The sequence below is a fragment of the Nerophis ophidion genome, linkage group LG11, assembly GCF_033978795.1.
Source record: "Nerophis ophidion isolate RoL-2023_Sa linkage group LG11, RoL_Noph_v1.0, whole genome shotgun sequence".
In the NCBI taxonomy this organism is placed as follows: domain Eukaryota; kingdom Metazoa; phylum Chordata; class Actinopteri; order Syngnathiformes; family Syngnathidae; genus Nerophis; species Nerophis ophidion.
Window position 1 is genome coordinate 30,915,532 of NC_084621.1, and position 24,342 is coordinate 30,939,873.

At 42.3% G+C, this 24,342-nt stretch overlaps 2 protein-coding genes across 3 annotated transcripts in view; one reads left to right on the forward strand and one right to left on the reverse strand.

The window, feature by feature from the left end:
• LOC133561904 (gamma-aminobutyric acid type B receptor subunit 1-like) overlaps window positions 1-7,321 on the forward strand; it is a 126,481-nt gene extending 119,160 nt beyond the window's left edge. For both annotated transcript variants that reach the window (XM_061915553.1, XM_061915554.1), the window contains exon 18: window positions 6,097-7,321. In XM_061915553.1, coding sequence (XP_061771537.1) covers window positions 6,097-6,372 — 276 coding nt within the window. In that variant the 3' untranslated portion in view covers window positions 6,373-7,321. The remainder of the gene's footprint in view (window positions 1-6,096) is intronic.
• A 4,335-nt stretch (window positions 7,322-11,656) lies between these two features.
• On the reverse strand, window positions 11,657-15,292 carry tnfb (tumor necrosis factor b (TNF superfamily, member 2)). Its single transcript, XM_061915558.1, has 4 exons — window positions 15,002-15,292; window positions 14,870-14,921; window positions 14,726-14,785; window positions 11,657-12,831 (listed from the first exon to the last, which is right to left on the reverse strand). The coding sequence occupies exons 1-4, from the start codon at window positions 15,188-15,190 to the stop codon at window positions 12,362-12,364; spliced, it is 771 nt and encodes a 256-aa protein (XP_061771542.1). The 5' UTR covers window positions 15,191-15,292; the 3' UTR covers window positions 11,657-12,361.
• Window positions 15,293-24,342: the final 9,050 nt, after the last annotated feature.

Consider the following 24,342-nt stretch of genomic DNA (forward strand, 5'->3'; position numbering starts at 1 on the left):
GTAGCTGAACAATCTGGTTGATGGTTTCCATCTTCACTGTGGAGTTCCGATTCAGGAGCTCTTGGAAGTGTTCACGCCATCTGGAACTGATACCTACATCGTCCTTGAGCAGGGTTTGTCCATCTTTAGAGCGGAGGGGGTTTAGGCCTCGATAGCTGGGCCCATAAACAGCCTTGGTAGCATTCGTCAGACCTAGTGTATGTGGTATATATATATATATATATATATATATAAATAAATAAATAAGTGAAGTGAATTCTATTTATATAGCGCTTTTCTCTAGTGACTCAAAGCGCTTTACATAGTGAAACCCAAGTTACATTTAAACCAGTGTGGGTGGCACTGGGAGCAGGTGGGTAAAGTGTCTTGCCCAAGGACACAACGGCAGTGACTAGGATGGCGGAAGCGGGAATCGAACCTGCAACCCTCAAGTTGCTGGCACGGCCGCTCTACCAAGCGATATATATATGTATATATATATATATATATATATATATATATATATATATATATATATATACATATATATATATATTCTCGAGGTATATACATATATTTATGTATATATATATATGTATATATATGTATACATATATATATATATATACATATATATATATATATATATATATATATATATATATATATATATATATATATATATATATATATATATATATATATATATATATCATTGGTACTTTAATTTATTTAAATTAAAAGTGGTGGGAAAGTGTATTACAACTGCCCACTGCTGAAAAACAGATATTTTTTGGCGGCCCTCCAGGGGGCACTCACAGCCCAGCAATAGGCCCTATGGTTAAGAAACACTGGACTTAAGTTTATTTTTTGAGAGATAGAAAATGTCCTACTACTATTCCAAAAAAGCCCCAGGCATAAAAGTGTTAAAGATAAGGTGAATATTTAGAAGAAAAAAAAAACTTTACTTTCAACGCTCAAGACATGTCTCCAAGGCTAGTTTTTGGGAAAACAATGCTGAAATAGGCCCAACAATTTGCCCCTTTCGCATCTTCGTTTGCTGGATAGCTGCTTGTTCTAACGCCCCTTAGTTCTTTTGGGACAGAGTCCCAGGACTGCCGAAGCCAACCAGAGGGTCCATCTCGTCCCCATGGATACATTTAACGTAAACTATAGGCCTTCTTACACCAAACGGTTCCTAGAATATTTAGTTCCTGGATCTAGATGTTCCTGTAGAAGTGTTTAATTTGTGTTTCCACCGCATTTCACAGTTCAGGGTAGTTTATAAAAATCAGGCTGATGATGAATGGAGGAGTGGTTTACTATGTTTCTACACTGCTATCATGTAAATAAATAGACAATATTAGGTCACGGTTATTTTACTAAAAAGTAAGTAATTGAATTACAAAGCAACAATACAGAAAACAATATGATGTAAAAAATAAAGTGTACCGAATTGTTCATAAAAAGTCAGGCTTTTGTTGGCAATGCTGTCCAACAGTCAGAAAGTCATCCTCTCTGTAAATAATGAATTCATGAGGGTCAGGCGATTCCTTTTGGTCCATTTCAAGTGTAAATAACAATAAATAAATAATAAAGGTCAGTGTTTATCGAACACATTAGCTTTAGAGTTAGATAGTTAGCATTAGCATTCTGTTTACTGGAGTGTCACTGACTACTTTTACAACATGTAATAAAATAAATAGTTAATATTTGATGTTCCAACATCAAATATTAGGTGAGTGATCAGACAAAGAGCAGCTCAAAAACTTCTATGGTATTACAACTAAATGGACTCAGATTTCCCTTGCCCGGACGCGGATCACCGGGGCCCCGCTCTGGAGCCAGGCCCGGAGTTGGGGCACGATGGCGAGCCTGTCCCCGTGGGGCCCGGCCGGGCACAGCCCGAAGAGGCAACGTAGGTCATCCCTCCAATGGGCTCACCACTCATGGGAGAAGCCATAGAGGTCGGGTGTATAGGGAGCTGGGCGGCAGCCGAAGACAGGGCACTTGGCGGTCCGATCCTCGGCTACAGAAGCTAGCTCTTGGGACGTGGAATGTCACCTCACTGGGGGGGAGGAGCCTGAGCTAGTGCGCGAGGTAGAGAAGTTCCGGCTGGATATAGTCGGACTCACCTCGACGCACAGCAAGGGCTCTGGAACCAGTTTTCTCGAGAGGGACTGGACTCTCTTCCACTCTGGCGTTGCCGGCAGTGAGAGGCGACGGGCTGGGGTGGCAATTCTCGTTGCCCCCCGGCTCAAAGCCTGCACGTTGGAGTTCAACCCGGTGGACGAGAGGGTAGCTTCCCTCCGCCTTCGGGTGGGGGGACGGGTCCTGACTGTTGTTTGTGCTTACGCACCAAACAGCAGTTCAGAGTACCCACCCTTTTTGGGTACACTCGAGGGAGTACTGGAAAGTGCTCCCCGGGTGATTCCCTTGTCCTACTGGGGGATTTAAACGCTCATGTTGGCAACGACAGTGAAACCTGGAGAGGCGTGATTGGGAAGAATGGCCGCCCGGATCTAAACCCGAGTGGTGTTTTGTTATTGGACTTTTGTGCTCGTCACGGATTGTCCATAACAAACACCATGTTCAAACATAAGGGTGTCCATATGTGCACTTGGCACCAGGACACCCTAGGCCGCAGTTCCATGATCGACTTTGTAGTTGTGTCATCGGATTTGCGGCCTCATGTTTTGGACACTCGGGTGAAGAGAGGGGCGGAGCTTTCTACTGATCACCACCTGGTGGTGAGTTGGCTGCGATGGTGGGGGAGGATGCCGGACAGACCTGGCAGGCCCAAGCGCATTGTGAGGGTCTGCTGGGAACGTCTGGCAGAGTCTCCTGTCAGAGAGAGTTTCAATTCACACCTCCGCAAGAACTTGGAACATGTCACGAGGGAGGTGCGGCACATTGAGTCCGAGTGGACCATGTTCCGAGCCTCTATTGTTGAGGCGGCTGATTGGAACTCTGGCCGCAAGGTTGTTGGTGCCTGTCGTGGCGGTAATCCCAGAACCCGTTGGTGGACACCAGCAGTGAGGGATGCCGTCAAGCTGAAGAAGGAGTCCTATCGGGTTCTTTTGGCTCATAGGACTCCGGAAGCAGTGGACGGGTATCGACGGGCCAAGCGGAGTGCAGCTTTAGCATTTGCGGAGGCAAAAACTCGGACATGGGAAGAGTTCGGGGAAGCCATGGAAAACGACTTCCGGACGGCTTCGAAGTGATTCGGGACCACCATACGCCGCCTCAGGAAGGGGAAGCATTGCACTATAAACACCGTGTATGGTGCAGATGGTGATCTGCTGACTTCGACTGCGGATGTTGCGGATCGGTGGAGGGAATACTTCAAAGACCTCCTCAATCCCACCAATACGTCTTCCTTTGAGGAAGCGGTGCCTGGGGAATCTGTGGTGGTCTCTCCTACTTCTGGGGCTGAGGTTGCTGAGGTAGTTAAAAAACTCCTCGGCAGCAAGGCCCCAGGGGTAGATGAGATCCGGCCGGAGTTCCTTAAGGCTCTGGATGCTGTGGGGCTGTCTTGGTTGACAAGACTCTGCAGCATCACGTGGACATCGGGGGCGGTACCTCTGGATTAGCAGACCGGGGTGGTGGTCCCTCTCTTTAAGAAGGGGGACCGGAGGGTGTGTTCCAACTATCGTGGGATCACACTCCTCAGCCTTCCCGGTAAGGTTTATTCAGGTGTACTGGAGAGGGGGCTACGCCGGATAGTCGAACCTCGGATTCAGGAGGAACAGTGTGGTTTTCGTCCTGGTCGTGGAACTGTGGACCAGCTCTATATTCTCGGCAGGGTTCTTGAGGGTGCATGGGAGTTTGCCCAACCAGTCTACATGTGCTTTGTGGACTTGGAGAAGGGATTCGACCGTGTCCCTCGGGAAGTCCTGTGAGGAGTGCTCAGAGAGTATGGGGTAACGGACTGTCTTATTGTGGCGGTCAGTTCCCTGTATGATCAGTGTCAGAGCTTGGTGCGCATTGCTGGCAGTAAGTCGGACACGTTTACAGTGAGGGTTGGACTCCGCCAAGGCTGTTCTTTGTCACCGATTCTGTTCATAACTTTTATGGACAGAATTTCTAAGCGCAGTCAAGGCGTTGAGGGGTTCCGGTTTGGTGGCCGCGGGATAAGGGCTCTGCTTTTTGCAGATGATGTGGTCCTGATGGCTTCATCTGGCTGGGATCTTCAGCTCTCACTGGATCGGTTTGCAGCCGAGTGTGAAGCGACAGGAATGAGAATCAGCACCTCCAAGTCCGAGTCCATGGTTCTCGCGCGGAAAAGGGTGGAGTGCCATTTCCGGGTTGGGGAGGAGACCCTGCCCCAAGTGGAGGAGTTCAAGTACCTAGGAGTCTTGTTCACAAGTGGGGCAAGAGTGGATTTTGAGATCAACAGGCGGATCGGTGCGGCGTCTTCAGTAATGCGGACGTTGTATCGATCCGTTGTGGTGAAGAAGGAGCTGAGCCGAAAGGCAAAGCTCTCAATTTACCGGTCGATCTACGTTCCCATCCTCACCTATGGTCATGAGCTTTGGGTCATGACCGAAAGGATAAGATCACGGGTACAAGTGGCCGAAATGAGTTTCCTCCGCCGGGTGGAGGGGCTCTCCCTTAAGATAGGGTGAGAAGCTCTGCCATCCGGGAGGAACTCAAAGTAAAGCCGCTGCTCCTTCACATCGAGAGGAGCCAGATGAGGTGGTTCGGGCATCTGGTCAGGATGCCACCCGAATGCCTCCCGAAGGAGGTGTTTAGGGCACGTCCAACTGGTAGGAGGCCACGGGGAAGACCCAGGACACGTTGGGAAGACTATGTCTCCTGGCTGGCCTGGGAACGCCTCGGGATCCCCCGGGAAGAGCTAGACGAAGTGGCTGGGGAGAGGGAAGTCTGGGCTTCCCTGCTTAGGCTGCTACACCCGCGACCCGACCTCGGATAAGCGGAAGAAGATGGATGGATGGATGATGTTCCAACAAAGTCAGAGTAGTAAGTAGCTGATGTCGCCGCTTAGAGTAAGGCTTCATTCTCCCCTGTAAACACGTGTAAAGGACTCTGTCCACTTCTTGTAACTTCGCGTATCAACATGAAGTTTGTAAAAATAATAAATAACAATAAACCAGACTACGACTGAGTAAAAACACTCCAAAATAGTTCCACTAATCAGCGTTCTTCAGCACAAAAATTCCTGCATTTCAAAAGTTCATTTCGTCCTAATTTCTTTTAGTTGTCAGTTTGTTGTGATAGAAATACACAAGAAATAAGAAATAAACAAGTCGCAGAATACATTCCAATTGCGGTCATGTGTTTGGAAAACATGTTTTAGGAACTGTGTTCAACAGCACAGCCTGCCCCCACAAAGGTTCCTGGCGCTTGGAAAAGTCCAACTTAGCTAGGAGGAACTCCTAAAAGAAGAAATCTAAACCAGGTAGTTTTTGGTTGAAACACGGGGAACTTTATTGTAAGTGGGAAAGTTCCTAAAAAAAAAAAGTTCCTGCGGTGGAAAAGGGCCTCATGGTAAAAATGGGCCCAACACTTAGCCCCTGATCAACGTCAGATCTATCTGTCAATGATCATATTTGTTAAATTTGTTGAATTTTTTGGTTTGTTTCATGCTCTTTTTGTCAAAGAAAACATTGTTTTTAATATGGCAAACACACCAAATATGCACTATCCCCCCCCCCCTCCCACACACACACAAAAAAAAGTTCCAAATGCAAATTTTAATGTGAAGTAAATAGAGCCTGGAATAGCCTGAAAATTGAAAAGAATATTTTTATTTTTATTTTTTTTGAGCGGAAACTGTTTTAAAAAGGAAAAAAAAACGGTGTGCGTTTTAGAGTCAACATGGCAGCGTTTTCTTGTTACCTTTCAACTTTTATTCCACTGTTTCTTCTATAGTAGTATTTATATATAATACACCAAAATAGGTCGTATTTTGGACTCCCCACATAAAAATGTTTGTTTCAAAATAATGATACTTACTTCATTGAAATTCGTTCGTCACAGTTCGCCCAGCTAATGGCCATAATCGACTGAGTTCTCGAGCCTGGCACATTGCATGGTGTTCAAGACAACCACAACGTATCCTACTGGACATATTCTCCTATTTGTCCTTCCCAGAAAGAGGAGAGGGTGTCAGCACTCCGCAACCAGCTGGCCGAGAGACAAGCTCTCCGTAGCCGCCGCCGACCCTCCATGGGTCAGAACCAGAACCACAACGCGCCACCATCATCCCAGACGGACCCCAAGTCTCTGCTTCCTCCGCCGGGCTACCCGAGCGCGGACAATCACCCTCTGCCGCCTTCCTTCTCCAACTCGTCCAACTTGTACCCGGCCGAGAGCAAAATGAGCCGCAACCACTGTCACAACAGCCAGATCCCGCTCCTGTACAAGTAGGTAGGGCCTAACAAGTAGTTAAGGCGGGGGGGAGCAGGAAGCTTTGTCACGGAAAGCGGGACACCGCCGGATACTGTGACTTTTTCGTTGTTCTGCCACACCACTTGGCGGCACACCGGCTGCCCCTTCGCCTGCACCCTTTCACTGCCGCCTTGAGTGGTAGCCACGGCAATAAGCACATGTCAGACTCGCAGCACAGGACCCCCCCCCCCCCCCCCCACCCCCCATCGATGTTATCCTCCTCCCCGACCCTTTTATGTGGAGGCATCACGTGTGCTGGAGCGTCTGTCCAGTGCTACACACACACACACAAACACATTGATGTTCTCTGTGGTCCTGTAGTCCTAATTTGGTCAGTTCTGTGTTCACGCGGCTGTGAGAGGTGAAATAGCCATAAGACTCGAGGCAAAACGAGGAGCACATGTCCGAATACAAATCAAAGACAAACATTTTCATAGCAGACAATGACATTTTCCTGCATGCCTACTTGTGTAAATAAACACTGAAAGCACAGGTTTTTTTTTAATTCAGCAGATGACTCGCCTCCTAATTGTTTCTTTTAATACTTTTAATCAGACAATCTACTTTTTGTTTTCCTTTAACAGCCAGGGAACCACTTGTCTATTGTTTCAGTGTGTACTTTATGAGTCCACGTTTCTTGTGGTTGTTGTTATGATCTATGTTAGCTCAGGGCGCGGGTAAACTAAACGAATGGAAAAGGCCATACTTATTCTACTCATGAAGACACGCGGTTGTCAGTGTAACATATGAATGCAGAACCACGCCAGAAAACTTGCACACGCAAGCGTAATATATTACCTAGGATCATAAATGTTGATATATTTCAGAGTATGTGTATGCAAAATATGTGAGTACCATGAATAAAAGGTGTCTTTTGATGTTTGATTAATTTTTAGTGCCATTGCAAATAAATATACATTTAAATATTCATATTTCATTGTTTGCTTGCCAAACCAATTTAAAGGGTCTTATTGTGGTTTGTGTTCTACATTTACAACACTTCCTTGTGGTCCACATAACGTGTAATGGTGGTTCTTTTGTCAAAATTGTATTCACATGCCTACACTTTGACAGCATCTTCTACCCATCAGCCATGTTGTAGTTGTTAGCGCTTCCCTAGTCTACTGACAGATATAAGTTTGAGTTAGAAATGGCAACAGCGGAGGATGCATGTGCATGTACCAGCCAGTGTGCCCCCCAATACGAATTAGAGAAAGAAGGAGCTTATAGACTACAATGTCTGACTACGATGACGGACTGTGCAAAGCCCATTGGGTAAATTTCTGATTTGTGTGCAGCATCACAAGCTGAATAAATTCAAACCGGCTCATTCGTAGGAAGTATGAAGGAAGGCAATGTTGTTTGCTCCCTGCAGGTCCTGCGAGTGTTGTTTTGTTTTTTTAACCTGAAGTGTGTGTCCATAGCGTTCCTGGAATCTTCATTTATCATCGAGCTATGTTGCAGACTCCGTCCAAGTAGACATACGCTCAAATACAGTCCATAAGATAAAGAATACAGTACAAATGCATTATATCAGGGCATCACCGTGGGAGAGGGGTTAGTGCGTCTGCCTCACAATGCGAAAGTCCTGAGTAATCCTGGGTTCAATCCCGGGCTCGGGATCTTTCTGTGTAGAGTTTGCATGTCCTCCCTGTGACTGCGTGGGTTCCCTTCCGGGTACTCCGGCTTCTTCCCACTTCCAAAGACATGCACCTGGGGATAGGTTGATTGGCAACACTAAATTGGCCCGAGTGTGTGAATGTGAGTGTGAAAGTTGTCTATCTGTATTGGCCCTGAAATGAGGTGGCGACTTGTCCTGGGTGCACCCCGCCTTTCGCCCGATTGTAGCTGAGATAGACACCAGCGCCCCCCGTGACCTCAAAGGGAATAAGCGGTAGAAATGGATGGATGGATGCATTATATCACATAATATTCAAATACTCGCTAGGTTGACATCAATACTCGCTATGTTGACATCGATACTCGCTATGTTGTCATCAATGTTACCTTCAATACTCGCTGTTGTCATCAATATTAGCTATGTTGTCATCAATGCTCTCTATGTTGCCATCAATACTCGCTGGGTTGTCATCAATACTTGCTATATTGCCATCAATACTCGCTGTGTTGCCATCAATACTCGGTATGTCGCCATCAATACCCGCTATGTTGCCATCAATACTCGCTGTGTTGTCATCAATACTTGCTATATTGCCATCAATACTCGCTGTGTTGCCATCAATACTCGGTATGTCGCCATCAATACCCGCTATGTTGCCATCAATACTCGCTGTGTTGTCATCAATGCCCTCTATGTTGTCATCAATACTTCCTATGTTGTCATCAATACTCGCTGTGTTGTCATCAATACTTGCTATGTTGCCATCTATACTTGATGTGTTGTCATCAATACTCGCTGTGTTGTCATCGATACACGCCGTTTTGCCATCAATACTAGCTGTGTTGTCTTCAATACTCGCTATGTTACCATCAATACTCGCTCTGTTGTCATCAATACCCGCTATGTTTCATCAATGCTGGCTATGTTGTCATCAATACTCGCTATGTTGCCATCAATAATCGCTGAGTTGTCATCAATACTCGTTGTGTTGCCATCAATACTTGCTGTGTTGTCATCAAAACTCATTGTGTTGTCGTCAATATTCGTTTTGTCATCAATACTCGCTGCGTTGCCATCAACACTTGCTATGTTGCCATCAATACTTGCTATGTTGTCATCAATACCCACTATGATGCCATCAATACTGGCTATGTTGCCATCAGTACTCGCTGTGTTGTCATCCATACTTGCTATGTTACCATAAATACTCACTATGTTGTCATCAATGCTCGCTGTGTTGCCATCAATATTTGGTGTTGTCATCAATACTTGCTGTGTAGTCATCAATACTTACTGTGTTGCCATCAATACTCGTTGTGTTGCCATCAATACTCACTGTGTTGCCATCAATACTCACTGTGTTGTCATCAATACTTGCTAAGTTCTCATCAATACTATTTTGTTATCAATATTTGCTTGCTGTGTTGCCATCAATACTTGCTGTGTTGTCATCAATACCCGCTAAGTTGCCATCAATACCCGCTAAGCTGTCAATACTCGCTGTGTTTCCATCAATAATCGCTGTGTTGTCATTAGTACTCGCTGTTTTGTCATCACTGCTTGCTATCTTGTCATCAATACTATGTTGTCATCAATACTGATGTATTGCCATACTTGCTGTGTTGTCATCAATACACGCTAGGTTGCCATCAATCCTTGCTTTGTTGTCATCAATACTCAATACGTTTCCATCATTACCCGCTATGCTGTCATCAATACTTGCTGTGTTGTCATTAATACTCACTGTGTTGCCATCAACACTTGCTGTGTTGTCATTAATACTCACTGTGTTGCCATCAATACGCGCTGTATTATCATCAATACTCGCTGAGTTGCCATCAATACTCGGTGTTGTCATCAATACTAGCTGTATTGTCATCAATACTTGCTGTGTTGCCATCAATACTCGGTGTTGCCATCAATATTTGCTGTGTTGCCATGAATACTCCCTGTGTTGTCATCAATACTTGCTAAGTTGTCATCAATATTATGTTGTTAGCAAAATTCGCTGTGCTGCCATCAATACTTGCTGTGTTGTCATCAATACTTGCTATGTTGCCGTCAATACCCGCTATGTTGTCATCAATACTGGCTATGTTGCCATCAATACTCGCTGTGTTGCCATCAATACTCGCTGTGTTGCTATTAATTCTCCCTGTGTTGCCATCACTACTTGCTGTGTTGTCTGCAATACTCGCTGTGTTTCCATCAATGCTCGTTTTGTCATCAATGCTCGTTTTGTCATCAATACTTGTTTTGTCATCAATACTTGCTGTGTTGCTATCAATGTTGTGGCCTCAAAAAAAATAATAATCCAAATGCGGATCAGTAAAAAATCTCTATTTAATAACAAAAAAATCCCTGGAGAAAATAAATCAGTAGTAACGAAAGGTCAGCTCCAGGAAAACCGAGTCAAATGTCTGTCCTCCACCTGAGGAAATACAAAAAATAGGAATTACAAAAGGTTCAAGGCAAAGGTCAGAGTAAGTGATCTCAGGGCAGGATTCTATCGCAGGCAACGGACAAACTGCCACCGGCTGGTTGGAGATCCAGGGTTTAAGTCAGGTGGTTGATTAGAAGCAGGTGGGCTCGGATGACTGGCAGCACACCTGAAACTAATGACCGGGTAGGAGACTTACAGACACAAGAGGGGAGGGGAGTAGGAAAACAAGAGGAAAAAAGGCAGGAGAACCACCCTCATGACAATCAATACTCGCTGTGTTGCCATCAATACTCGTGTTGTCATCAATACTTGCTGTGTTGTCATCCCTACTCGCTGTGTTGCCATCAATACTCGTGTTGTCATCAATACTTGCTGTGTTGTCATCCCTACTCGCTGTGTTGTCATCAATACTCGCTCTGTTGTCATCAGTACTTGCTGTGTTGCCATCCATACTCTCTATGTTGCCATTAATATTTGCTCTGTTGTCATCAATACTTGCTGTGTTTTCATCAAAACTCACTGTTTTCATCAATACTCGCTATGGTGTCATCAATATTCGAAATGATGCCACCAAACTTCCAAGGCAACATGATCCTTGGAAAAGTAGCCATCATTGAAAACAAAGACAAGCAGGAAGTTGAGCGACAACATGTCATGGGGTGACATCACAAGTTTTCCAGCAGGAGGAAATGAAAAACAAAACGAAGAACAATAAGTTGACTTTTAAACGCGCCGCAACACAATGACATCACACACTATGGCGGATTTTTGTTAGACACGTGATAATTGTTGTGTGTTTCAGTTGGTTGCAGAGCAGGAATGTGGTGTGAAAGGAGCTTCACTGTGTGTGTGTGTGTGTGTGTGTGTGTGTGTGTGTGTGTGTGTGTGTGTGTGTGTGTGTGTGTGTGCGTGCGTGCGTGCGTGCGTGCGTGCGTGCGTGCGTGCGTGCGTGCGTGCGTGCGTGCGTGCGTTAGCAGGTTGTCACAGTGGGAAAACCCAGTTTGGGCTGAGGCTTCTGTGGGCCTCGACCTGATGCAGCAACACTCAAAGATGGAGGAAATTCCCAGTGTTGACCTCACACAAGGGAATATTTGTCGCCTGTGCAGTGATTTTGGACTGCATGGCCGGCTGGAGCTGTTTGACAACTTCCCCCTCCTTGAATGAGTGCATGTTTATTTATGACACCGCCACGTAATTCGTCATAGTTATCATGTTCAAACTTTACTCTTCATTATTAGGACCATGCCCCGACACTTCCAATACAAATAAATACAAATAAATAGACAGCAGTAGTCAGTGTGATGTAAACTGTTACAGTTTGTAAAGATGTTCAAGTTCATCTCCATGGAGATTTAAACATTCCTTCATCATTGCATCGATGAATAAACGTGCACCGCTTGGGAATATGAAGAAACAAATAAATATATAAACACAAATATATATATATATATATATATATATATATATATATGTGTGTGTGTATATATATATATATATATATATATATATATATATATATATATATATGTATATATATATATATATATATATATATATATATATATGTAACAATGTTAATGCAGGTTCGAACCAGCGACCACAAATTCCCATTTACGGCGAGGTGGGTCAGGCAGTGCAAGCTGTCGACTCAGCAGCTCTTAAGGTATCGGAAAATGAGACTTACACAACGTACTATCGCTCAGCCACACCTACTGATCCGTGTGACATGTGTATACTGGCGACCAGTCCAGGCTAGACCACGCCTCTTGTCAAGTCAGCTGACCATTAATAGGATAAGCAGCGATAAATGATTTTTTTAAAGCAAAGGTAACTGGTATTTAGTTCCTTAATTGAAAGTCTTGTTAGGGGAGTAGTTCTCTGAGGGGTGGCCACACACAAGTGGGTCAAAGTGCAAACACGCCAAAGAAGGTCTTGCCGCCGTCCGTCTCCAGCTCCGACAGCTGATTGGTTTCCGTCCACAGCCGGTCGCCCTTGTTGAGCTGGAAGACGGCGCCCAGGTACAAGGCGTTGTACCAGCCCTGCGCGGCGCGGCGATCGTCCTCGGCCGAGTCCCCTTGCTGGCACGCCGACCTCACTGCGCTCATCAGAGACGCCTTGCGCCCCACCGAGTCGGAGTAGCGCCAGATCCTGTGGCTGAGGGGTGTGAAACGCTTCCTCCCCCTTTGATCCTCCCCGGCCTCCTCGGCGCCGCAGGACACGCGGAAGGACGCCTGGCTGTAGACAAAGTAGAGGCCCGTGTGCGGGACGACGATCTGGTTGTTGAGCAGGCACAGGCCGCCCTGAGCGAAGGCCTGACCCTGACCGTTCCTCCACTCCAGCTGCTCCGTCAAACTCTGAGTTTCAGTGTGCACCCCTGGAAAACACAACATGAGGGCATGTTGAAAGGAGCATATGTGAATAGGTATCGAACCCTGCCATTTGCATAGAGCAGTGGTCCTCTAACGTTTTTCTTCATCTAGTACCACCTCAGAAAACGCTCCACTAGCTTTTGTTGTTAAACATATTTTTACCCTGCTGTTCTCTGCATTTTGGGGTCATGCCGCACTCCGACCATCACCAAAAATAGATTTAATTATAATTTTAGCCAAAGTCTCTCAGTTAAACGTTGTCTATATACCTTTTGAAACACATCATCACAAAAAATATATATATATTTTTGAGGAAGCGAGAACCATTTGGTGTTTTGTTTGTTTTCACTACTGCTATTTTGACGGTTCTTGGTTTGAATACAAACTGCTACTTTTCATTGGCACCTTGCCTGTCCCTGCTCTGAAATGGACAAAAGTTTAATAGCTATTGTGTTAATAACAGCTTATTGAGCAGCACAGTTGCACTATAAATAACTATTTCTGAATGAAGTACAGGAGTCATTTTAATTTTTGGTTAACACATGCCTAAAAATATCTCAACTGAATTTTGAAGCCGATGACAAAGTTAGAGTCACTGATTAGGTCTTAAGTGCATTTCATAATCCCATTAGTCGACTAGTCATTGGTTGCAAGCACTTCATACATTGTGTTTATTACTGGACTAGTTTGTAGTGACACATATTACGCTATGGACTGGCACACTAGTGTGATGTATGGCACTCAGTACTTTAACAACAAATCTCAGTAGAATGATGATGTGAACATTTACGGAAATGTTCGCATCACATTCCATTTTCACAAGATGAAATCTGATTATAGAATGAACACATCCTTTTCAGTTGTACCTACTAAATCAGGGGTGTCAAACTAATTTTAGCTCTGGGGCTGCAATGTCGGAGAACCTTCTGCCACCTTGGCTGTGGCATAATAACTTAAAAAATAAAGACAACTTCAGATTGTTTTCTTTGTTTTACCTAGGCCAAAAATAGAACAAGCACATTCCGAAAATGTACATACTACAAATAATCATCTTGGCAAAAGACTTCAAGTTAAGGAAGTCAAGGGAAAAAATGGTGCAGTTTCAAAAACTCCATGAAGAACACAATGAACTTTGTGTCACTGTTTTTACAAAGCCATTCATCTTTAAGCACTTCCTGTTTAGCATTCCCATGTTGGCAGTTCATCATTAAAGACCTTTGGAAAAGCAACTGAGAGTTTCCTCAAACCTCCGCATTGGTGACATCCGCAACTGCCACAACACATTCATTTATCATCATTCAAATTTTACAATTACAATATAATCAAAACGATTATGAAAATGACAACATAATAGCCAAATTAAAGGAAACACAATTACAAACGTAGCCAATGTGAACATACTAGGTTTAAGTATAAAATAAAATAGAACAAATAACAAATTTAGAAACACACATTTTTACAGAGGCGTCCAGTGTGCCCATCGCGCTGTCAACAAATTGCAAGCGTTGCACGGAGCTCTAACTGAAATGTTGATTGACTTAAGTCTTTGCATATTACCGTTTTGTTATTTTATCTGTTGAGTGGATGATTTACAATAAAAAAAGTATTGTGCGTCGGTACTGCATTATCCTGCTGCCAGCCACAACAGGAGCAGCTAATTGCTTGCATTTGCAGCCAATCTAGAAAGCGCTTAAAGTCAGCTGGCACGTAAATGTTAAACACTGCCATGTGTGACGTGGGTTACACTTGAATTGCATCCAGTGGACACATTTAGCACAGCAGTTTATTTCATTAAAAAATTGCCGCTCATTTTTATACTTAGCAAACTCATCCTGCGGGCCAGATTCAACCTGTTCTGAATGGTCTTTATGGGGATGAATGGCTAAAGCCATGTCTTACCTTCTAAATGAATGGCTGCCTTGGCTTTGCTGCTGATTCTTAGCAGTGTGTCGGAATGATCTAAGGAGAGGAACAGAGAGGTGAGCTTTGTCTGAAATGGTTCCAGACTCCCCAGCAGATCAGCACATGGTCAACGAAAATTACCTGTGTCATTTACTGGTTCCGCCACGAGTGCCTGAGTCGGACCTGGAGACACCTGAATGGTGGGAAGCAGCAGATGATTAGAGAGCGGAAACACTTACGTGATTTTGATGAAGAAGAGTCTTTTGTCAGTACCGTGGTGTCGGGTCTTCCATGCCAGTACCAGGCGAACAGCAGGACCAGGCCTAAGCAGAGTGTGGCCACCAGGAGGCCCACAGAGAGCTTCCATATCCATCCTGCAAACGACCTCTTCTCCACCACTACCACCATCTTCTCTTCGAATCCCGTCTCCGGGTCTGCCGGTGCCGACGTGTACATCACCATGTTGTTGTGGTGCAATGCTTGCACGGCAGGAAGCTTTTATTTTTGCTGAGCTAGAAGTGCAGCTTGTCTTCAAGTCGCTGTTGGCAGAGTGAAGTAGCTGCCAGAGGGCCCGGCCTATTTATGCCTGTGCAGAAGGGAAACTCCGGTGATGTCACTGTGAAAGAGGAGACTGGAGGCAAACCTGGACCACGGAGCACTGATTCTTTGTTGTCTTTCTCTGGTGGACTTCTTCCAAAACATGGAAGCTGATGGCAGCAGTGGTCAGATTGGTCACAAATATTGCAGACATCACATTTAACTCCAAACCTCAAACCAACAAGTCATCCAGTTTGAGGTCATCTGTAGACATTTTTGAGTGTGACGTATCCAAAAACTCCACCTGATGCCGCAAAGAATGCGCTGAAAAGTTATCATTGGCACTGGGAAGCTGAGGACTATTACCAGGGAACCTCCAACATGGTCGACACACTCAGCCTCCCATGTGTGCAAATTGTCCCATTGAAAATAATATGGGAATAAGCGATAGAAAATGGATGGATGGATGGATGAATAACAACATACAAACAGCATAGGCCCTATATTGATCTTTCAGCCCACTTCACCGTCATGCAATTGTGAATTTGGCTACCAAGTGGGGACACGAGTCGGCCTATTTCACATCACTTCCTGTTTTGATATACTTGAAGCCTGTTGAACTGAGGTGTCACATGACTTTGTGTATGACAGTGGTTCAAACTGCAAATATTTGTCCAAATACCACTAGTCTGCTCTTGTAAATATTGTTGTTTCTTTTTAAATAAATGCCTGTTGAATACAAGCACAAGTGGCTCCAGCTTGTAGTCTTTCCTCTGGCCAGCAGGGGGCCCATGGTGGAGAAAAGGGATGTTTCGTCATTGCCGGTAAATCTGTTCATTAGTGAGCCGGATTGCGCAATCAAGGCTTGAGCAATTGCTACAAAACAGGTGTGCATGTGTCAGGGTGCCGGCCATGATGACCTTCGGCCTCGGTGCTCTTTTGAGTGACGTTCTTGCAGGGACATTTTAGCCACATTCACTTCCTTGTTAAACACAGGAGGCAATAACGTGTGGGTCACTTCTTTTTTATGTAGATCTGGCTTCAAGACGGATAACAAAAAAGATTGCACTGGTATTTGTTTGTTTCATTGATTTCATTCCTTCAAGGTCAAACAATCAACAATCAATATGACATTTAAAATAATGATTGAAAGGGAGCAAAAAAAAGGGAATAAGTGGTAGAAAATGGATGGATGGAGGGAGAAGACGAAAGTAAATGTATTCAGATACAGCATTTGTAGTTCAACGGAGAAGACTTATTATTATAACATACGTATTTCAAAACAGACGACAAGATAAACATGGACACAATCATTTACTACAAGTCATATATTTTCATCATATTTAGTACAGATTAGATTGTTTTATTTCACTGTCAAGATTGTTCCATCAACTAACACCTCTGATTGAAATGCGTATTGTCTTTATCCCCATTCTAAATCTCCATTTATGAAAGATCTCAGTTCCTTTCAGACCATAATTACTTTTTTCTTTTAACAAATCGGTTTCGAAGGTTGTTTGGCAGAATGCGTGCATGTGCTTTGAGCATGATTTAGAGGATGTTATTCTCTGCCACAGGGGTGTCAAACTCATTTAAGACGGGGGGGCCACATGGAGAAAAATCTTCTCCCAAGTGGGCGGGACTGATAAAATCATGGCAAGATAACTTAAAAATAAAGACAAATACAGATTGTTTTCTTTGTTTTAAAATAAAACAAGCACATTCTGAAAATGTAAAAATCATAATGTTGTCGGGTTTATTTTACACTTGCACGTTGCGGCTTATAGTATTCTATCTTTATTTGTCGTGTGTGGAAAACTTGCACTTCCGGGGTTTTCGGATCACCAATCACCGACATGCCAGGCTCTACCAGTTTTACGAGAATATTCTATTTAGCAATAAATTGTCTTTGTGCTTTTTAGCAATTGTATTTTCGTCAGTCTCGCTCGTGCTCCACCATCAACCACCCCTCTCTCCTTCCCGGCTGCTGCCTTTAACAGAGCGACAGGTGATTAGATAAGCACGCCCAGGTGGGCCATCTACGAACCTGTCGCTGATCTCGAATTCGTTCCTGGCACACCCTGCTTTGTTGCAAGACTGCAGGCCACGCCCCCCTCCACATCGTTATTTATACTTTCTGAATAAATTCTGTGATAATGTTCATCAGTCAACTAATTTTCAATCTGTCAGGATAAAAAAAAATCAAATCAAATTACAGGATGTTATTTATGTAGTTTGCTCATTTACCTCGACTGGTGCACTAACGTGTTTTTTTTCTTTTTTTCTTACATATGTAGCATACCGTATTTCCTTGAATTGCCGCCTGGGCGCTAATTAATTTAAAACCTCTTCTCACTCCTGCGCTTACCAAAGGCATGCGGTAAAAGTAAGCATGCGCTAATTATTTTAAAACCTCTTCTCACTCCGGCACTTACCAAAGACATGCAGTAAAAATTTTAGTGTGATGTAAGGATACCATCATGAAAAGCACATTTAATTAAAAAAAATCGTTATTATGCTCTTACCTTTACTTATAAATACAGTCCATGCCAGCTCTTCATGATCAAAAGCATCGATAACTTGTTTATAGAAGTCTTCCTTATCTTTCTGCAGTTTTAAAAGTCTCTCCGTCTCGATGGAGATCTTCCTTTATTACCTCCTCCAGCACATATCACGTCACTCATTTCACTTCTTCTGCAGCCAAATAGTTGTAAGAAGGATCACTAGCGCTTCTACCACCAGGAGATTATTTGACAAACGCAGCTAAGGTATTGTGATGGTCGTCTTGCGGGTTCCCAGGACCACCAAGGAAGGACATGGCTTGAGCAGTTAGATTTGTTTATTTTTCAATAAAACATCAGTCCAGGTCGCTCTTCCGCTCCTCCTCTCCGCTCGCTCACCATCTCCTCGCCGCCATCTTGGGCCGGGCTCCAGCGTGCCCTGCCTGTCTGTCGGACTGTCGGCTCCACAGGTATATTAATAAAACATAGCTGCTTACTTTTTAGCATATCGGTATTCAATAGCTTGGACTTTAAATCCTACTGAATAGCTCTTAATCTTCTTCCCTCTATGCGATTTTAAATTACCAGTATTGAAATCAGCCTCCTCCATTTTGAAAATGATGACAGGGGAAGTGTCACTTGTGATGTCACGAGTTTGACCCAGCGGTAATACTAAGCATGCGCTAATTATTTTGCGAAGCGAGTTTGACCCGGCAGTAATTCAAGGCAGTCGCATACTATATACCCGGCGGCAATTGAAGGAAATACGGTAAACTAGATTAGAAAGATAAAAATAATTGCTATTGCGACATCTAGTGGACACATCTAAAACAGCAGTTTTTTCATTAAAAAATTTCGGCTCATTTTTATACTTCGCAAACTCATCCCACGGGCCGTATAAAACCTGTTCGCGGGCCTTATTCGGCCCGCGGGCCGTACGTTTGACACTCCTGCTCTACCACTTCATGACATTTCAGTAAGTTTAACCGTTTGAATATTGGGTTTGTGGGATCCTTTATGCATTTCCATTTATGATGATTCCCACGGCTCGTTTTTTGCTGGAGGAAGATTGGATTTAACAATGTTTTGCAGGCACTACCCCACACTTAAACACAATATTAGCTATGGAACAATCAGTGAATTGTTCAAAATACACAATGCTTTTTGTTTACATATTCCTTTACTTTGTGTAAAATAGAAACATACTTTTAAAATGTTCTTGTAATCAGCCAACATTTTCGGTATATTAGATGGAATTTTTAATTTAGCTGAGATAGGCACCAGTGCCTCCCTCGACCCCAAAGGGAATAAGCGGTGGAAATGGATGGATGGATGGATGTTTTGACTGTCATCTGCAGTCTTCTTCAGGAGGGTCACCTGACCACTGTGATGTGAAGAAGACTGCAGATCAGTCAAAACATGTCAGGTAAATTGATTGTTATTGTTCATATACCTGTTTGTAAATGTTGAACATTATAAATAAAAGTTTATGAAAAAATTAAAAGTAATAATAAATAAATACAGTACAAAAATGTCAGGTAAAATGTTATTCTAATCTACCAAAAATATTGTCTGATTACAAGAAAACTTGAAAAGTATATGAATACGAAGACATAATGAAACTTTTTGAGTAAGATGGAAAATGGTTTAGATACTTACGCCTTTGTATCATTTATGTGTAATAATATTACCCAAAACCTTGTGTTTTTTGGCTCTTAATTAACTCCTCCGATACAAAATGAAGCATCCCCACTTTTCCTACTACTACAAAAAAAATCGTACATTTCGGTTTACCAGCATTCAAGGATAATCCATGTACATAAAATAACTTCAAGTGTTTTATTGTGTCAATTGTTCACGTGTACGGTATGTTAAAAAAAAAAAGGCTCTGATTTCGAAAGCTCTTGTTGGGCTAACATACAAACAGGTTTTGACACTTCGCTCCACGACGGCTGCTGTCACTCCATTTCTACGTGTCACCTTTCGCCGCGTCATCAGATCTTGTGTGAACACGGCCTACGAGGTGAAGTCGGTTCATTATGTTATGTCGTCTGATGCGCGTGTGGGTGTGTGACGCTGAATGCGTAACACACTCCAAACACGCCCCTCGTCTGCTGCGTGACACTACACTACGTATCGTGGAAAGCTTGCGCTCTGCTCACCTGGTCTTTTTCTAATTGGAATATTTGCCTAATGACGTTTCCTCCCACTCACTTTCCCCTTCTTATGGAAATTGTTTAATGACACCAACTGACATTCTCCAAAGAAACAAACCTGTCTTTTCATGCACAAAGAACACTAGAAGAACACCAGAACCCCCTCCAGCTGGAGCGTACTTATCCAGGTGACCTTTTTCCCCCATGCCTGGAATCTTTATCAGTGATCCTTTGCTGACATTTCTATCCATGCATCCAGCTCAAGTTCCAAGGATCCAAAATCAAAATGTGACGGAGGTTCTTAACCTCTTTTCCACTACAGAAGAGCTCAGGGCCCAGTCAAATATTAACACTGAATTACTATTGATTTATATCATATTAAATAATCATATCGAACCTACTTACAGTTTACAACCACATCAAATGTTATGAAAGCCATGTATTCATCACAAAGATTATTATTTATTTAACACTTAAATCTTAGGCTTCGGTCAGACTGATTCAAAAAATAAGTACTAACCAAATATACCGCTTAAGAAGAGACTCTTAAATAACTTAAAAAAATATGTTTACATATATATATATATATATATATATATATATATATATATATATATACATATATATATATACATATATATATATGTATATATATATATATATATATATATATATATATATATATATACAAACCTCGTTTCCATATGTGTTGGAAAATTGTGTTAGATGTAAATATATACGGAATACAATAATTTGCAAATCATTTTTAACCCATATTCAGTTGAATATGCTACAAAGATAACATATTAGATGTTCAAACTGATAAACTTTTTTTTGTTGTTGCAAATAATCATTACATTTAGAATTTGATACCAGCAACACGTGACAAAGAAGTTGGGAAAGGTGGCAAAAAATACTGATAATGTTGAGGAATGCTCATCAAACACTTATTTGGAACATCCCACAGGTATGCAGGCTAATTGGGAACAGGTGGGTGCCACAATTGGGTATAAAAACAGCTTCCCAAAAAAGGCTCAGTCTTTCACAAGAAAGGATGGGGTGAGGGACACCCCTTTGTCCACAACTGCGTGAGCAAATAGTCAAACAGTTAAAGAACAATGTTTCTCAAAGTGCAATTGCAAGACATTTAGGGATTTAAACATCTACGGTCCATAATATCATCAAAACGTTCAGAGAATCTGGAAAAATCACTCCAAGTAAGCGGCATGGCCGGAAACCAACATTGAATGATTGTGACCTTCGATCCCTCAAACGGCACTGTTTCAAAAACCGACATCAATCACTGAAGGATATCACCACATGGGCTCAGAAACACTGCAGAAAACCACTGCCATTAAATACAGTTCCTCGCTACATCTGTAAGTGCAAGTTAAAGCTCTACTATGCAAAGCGAAAGTCATTTATCAACAACATCCAGAAACGCCGCCGGCTTCTCTGGGCCCGAGATCATCTAAGATGAACTGATGCAAAGTGGAAAAGTGTTCTGTGGTCTGACGAGTATACATTTTAAATTGTTTTTGGAAATATTTGACATTGTGTCTGTTACGACTCGGAGTAAGGAGAGGACCCAGATGCAGAGAGGAAGTTAAAAAAATAAAGCTTTTATTTTGAAATAACTTTTTACCTCAGTGCAAAAAGTATTTCGCAAGAATCATTACAATTCGCGGATAATAATTCCGAGAATAAACAGATAAATCAAAATCACTCCAAAAAAATAAGGAGGAATCTAAGAAAAACTAACAAAAATAGAATAAGTATAAGAATTAACCAAAAGCGCTCCAACCGGAGGAAAAAACACAAACGATCTATATACATACACTAAATAGGAATAAACAAAAATCACTCAACCAATGAGGCAAACTACACAAAATTTGGAAAAACAAAAACTCACCAATTAGGTAAACAAAGGATAACAAAGTGCGCTTGAGGGAGGAAAAAGTAAACTCAAAATTACAGCAAACGACTGCTTGATCCAAAAAAGGAGAACCAGGGAAAAAGGAGCAAGACAAGGAGGTTTTCATGGACATGGACATACACGTTAGAAAGGCACATTAGGCGATACGATCTGGCACAGGACAAGAGGAGGCGTGAACTTAAATAGGATATGGGTATGATGGGAAACAGGTGGAAACAATCAGGAATCAGGGATGACGTCAGACTGGTGACACAAGAGGAAGGGCCCGTGATCTGAAACAAGAGGGTAGCTTTTCAAAATAAAACACGTAAACCACAAGACAGAAAAACCAAGAGAAGACATCCCTCACCGCGGTGTGACAGTGTCATTCGGACCAAAGGGGAAGCGAACCATCCAGACTGTTATCGACGCAAAGTTCAAAAGCCACCAGCCATGATGGTATGGGGGTGCATTAGTGCCCAAGGCATGGGTACCTTACACATCTCTGAAGGCACCATTAATGCTGAAAGGTACATACAGGTTTTGGAACAACATACCCTGCCATCTAAGCGCCATCTTTGTTATGGATGCCCCTGCTTATTTCAGCAAGACAATGCCAAGCCACATTCAGTAGGTGTTACAACAGCGTGGCTTCGTAAAAAAGAGTGCGGGTACTTTCCTGGCCTGCCTGCAGTTCAGACCTGTCTCCCATTGAAAATGTGTGGCGCATTATGAAGCGTGAAATACGACAGCAGAAACTGTTGAACGACTGAAGCTCTACATAAAACAAGAATGGGAAAGAATTCCACTTTCAAAGCTTCAACAATTAGTTTCCTCAGCTCCCAAACGTTTATTGAGTGTTGTTTTCTTGTATTGTTTAACTACTCTTGTGCAACAAAATTTTTGAGTTGTAGGAAAATTCAAAGTGTAACTGAGATAGCACCACATTAAGGAATGTTTGTTATAAATTGATGTTTACAATGAAAACAAAACAAATCAAAAATAAAATGATAGCCAATATTTCAAAATAATTCCAACCAATAAAGCAATTGTTGCATACATTTTATTTTTTTAGTTCAATATCTTATTTTGTAATCGGAACCAGTGATTGTTTTCTTGATTAAAAACAACAACAACATCAATAATGAATAATCTTTTGTACGGTTCTTTGAAAAAAGGGCTTCCTAAGTTTTGGTTTCCTTCATAGAGCCATAAAGGCCATCTCTACTGTTGACAGTTTAATAATATCAACGCAAGGTTTAAGATAGTTTCTTATTCTCTTTTATTTTATACAAATACTTGAGCAAAACAAAGGCGGCAGTATACAAAAACTAAACAGAAGCAAACACTACTCCGCTAAATACCAATTTTAAATGTATTACTCTTTTGCCCTCAAAGTCCTCCAGTGTCTAAGAAATTCTAACAAAAACAGACAAAAAAAATTTTAAGAGAAAAAATAATCCCTGTATATACATACATATATATATATATATATATATATATTTTCCATTTGTGCTGAAAATTGTAATTTTCCTGAAGGAACTCTCCTGACGGAATAAATAAAGTACTATCTAATCTAATCTAATCTAATATATATACATATATATATGAAGAGTTCATATGCAAAAGCAGATAAATCCATTTTGACCGATTCTGTATATTAACGATTTTCTGCCTGCTGGTGTTGCCGGTACATGTACAAGCGTACAATGGTTTATTTAATATCAACATAAGCAAGTCATGAAAGCCTAAACTTTTAAGAAATGCTGATGTAATGAATGGCTTTCAAATAAGAGTGCTTGATGTGGTTTTACGTCAAAAGCAGATATATCCAAATTATGATATGTTGCAAAAACAGATATCTCCAAAATCGTTTTCTTTGCGGTCGTTATTTCGCATAATATTCAAGATAAAGATAGAGAGAAAAACAGAACGTGAAATTTATCGAAAGCCACATTTCAAGGTAACAACTGTTCACATTTCTTTACTTCATTATTTAACAGTTTCGATCCCTTGGTACGTATAAATCTAGCTGTCCCTGCGAACATTGTTTTTTCGTACTTGCTAACCGGACATGCTTTTTTGGAACTGTGACCTCACATATTTACCTCGTGCTTTTCAGCACAAAATGAAAAAACAAAAAAACAGTGTTGCAATGAAGACAATGTTTTATTAATAAAAACAAGCACAAATGCTCAACCTGGTTTGCCTATCAAAAACACTCCTGTGCAGATAACAGCTCACTCATCATCGCTATCGACATTAGCTCCATGCTCGACAAAATCGTTTAACGCAGCGGTGTAAAACTCACGGACACACGTGCTAGCGCCAACATCAAATAATAACTTCAACACGTCAGTTTTTTTCGCTGGCTTAACAGTGTTCACAGGAGAAGCTTCCAAATGATTCATGCGTGGATAACAACACTGAGTGAGTCCGAGCGCGCTGCCATTTTGTTTGTCACGTGATCCCGTACTGCAGCGCTGGTTGGGCAAACGGATATAT

What these genes read in the sequence shown, in the direction of transcription:
- tnfb (XM_061915558.1), bottom strand. Translation starts at nt 15,190, where the DNA reads ATGGTGATGTACACGTCGGCACCGGCAGACCCGGAGACGGGATTCGAA. An exon ending in GGAACCAGTAAATGACACAG is followed by an intron (nt 14,786 to 14,869) that starts GTAATTTTCGTT and finishes TCCTCTCCTTAG; the next exon opens with ATCATTCCGACACACTGCTA. An exon ending in GGCAGCCATTCATTTAGAAG is followed by an intron (nt 12,832 to 14,725) that starts GTAAGACATGGC and finishes TGTGTTTTCCAG; the next exon opens with GGGTGCACACTGAAACTCAG.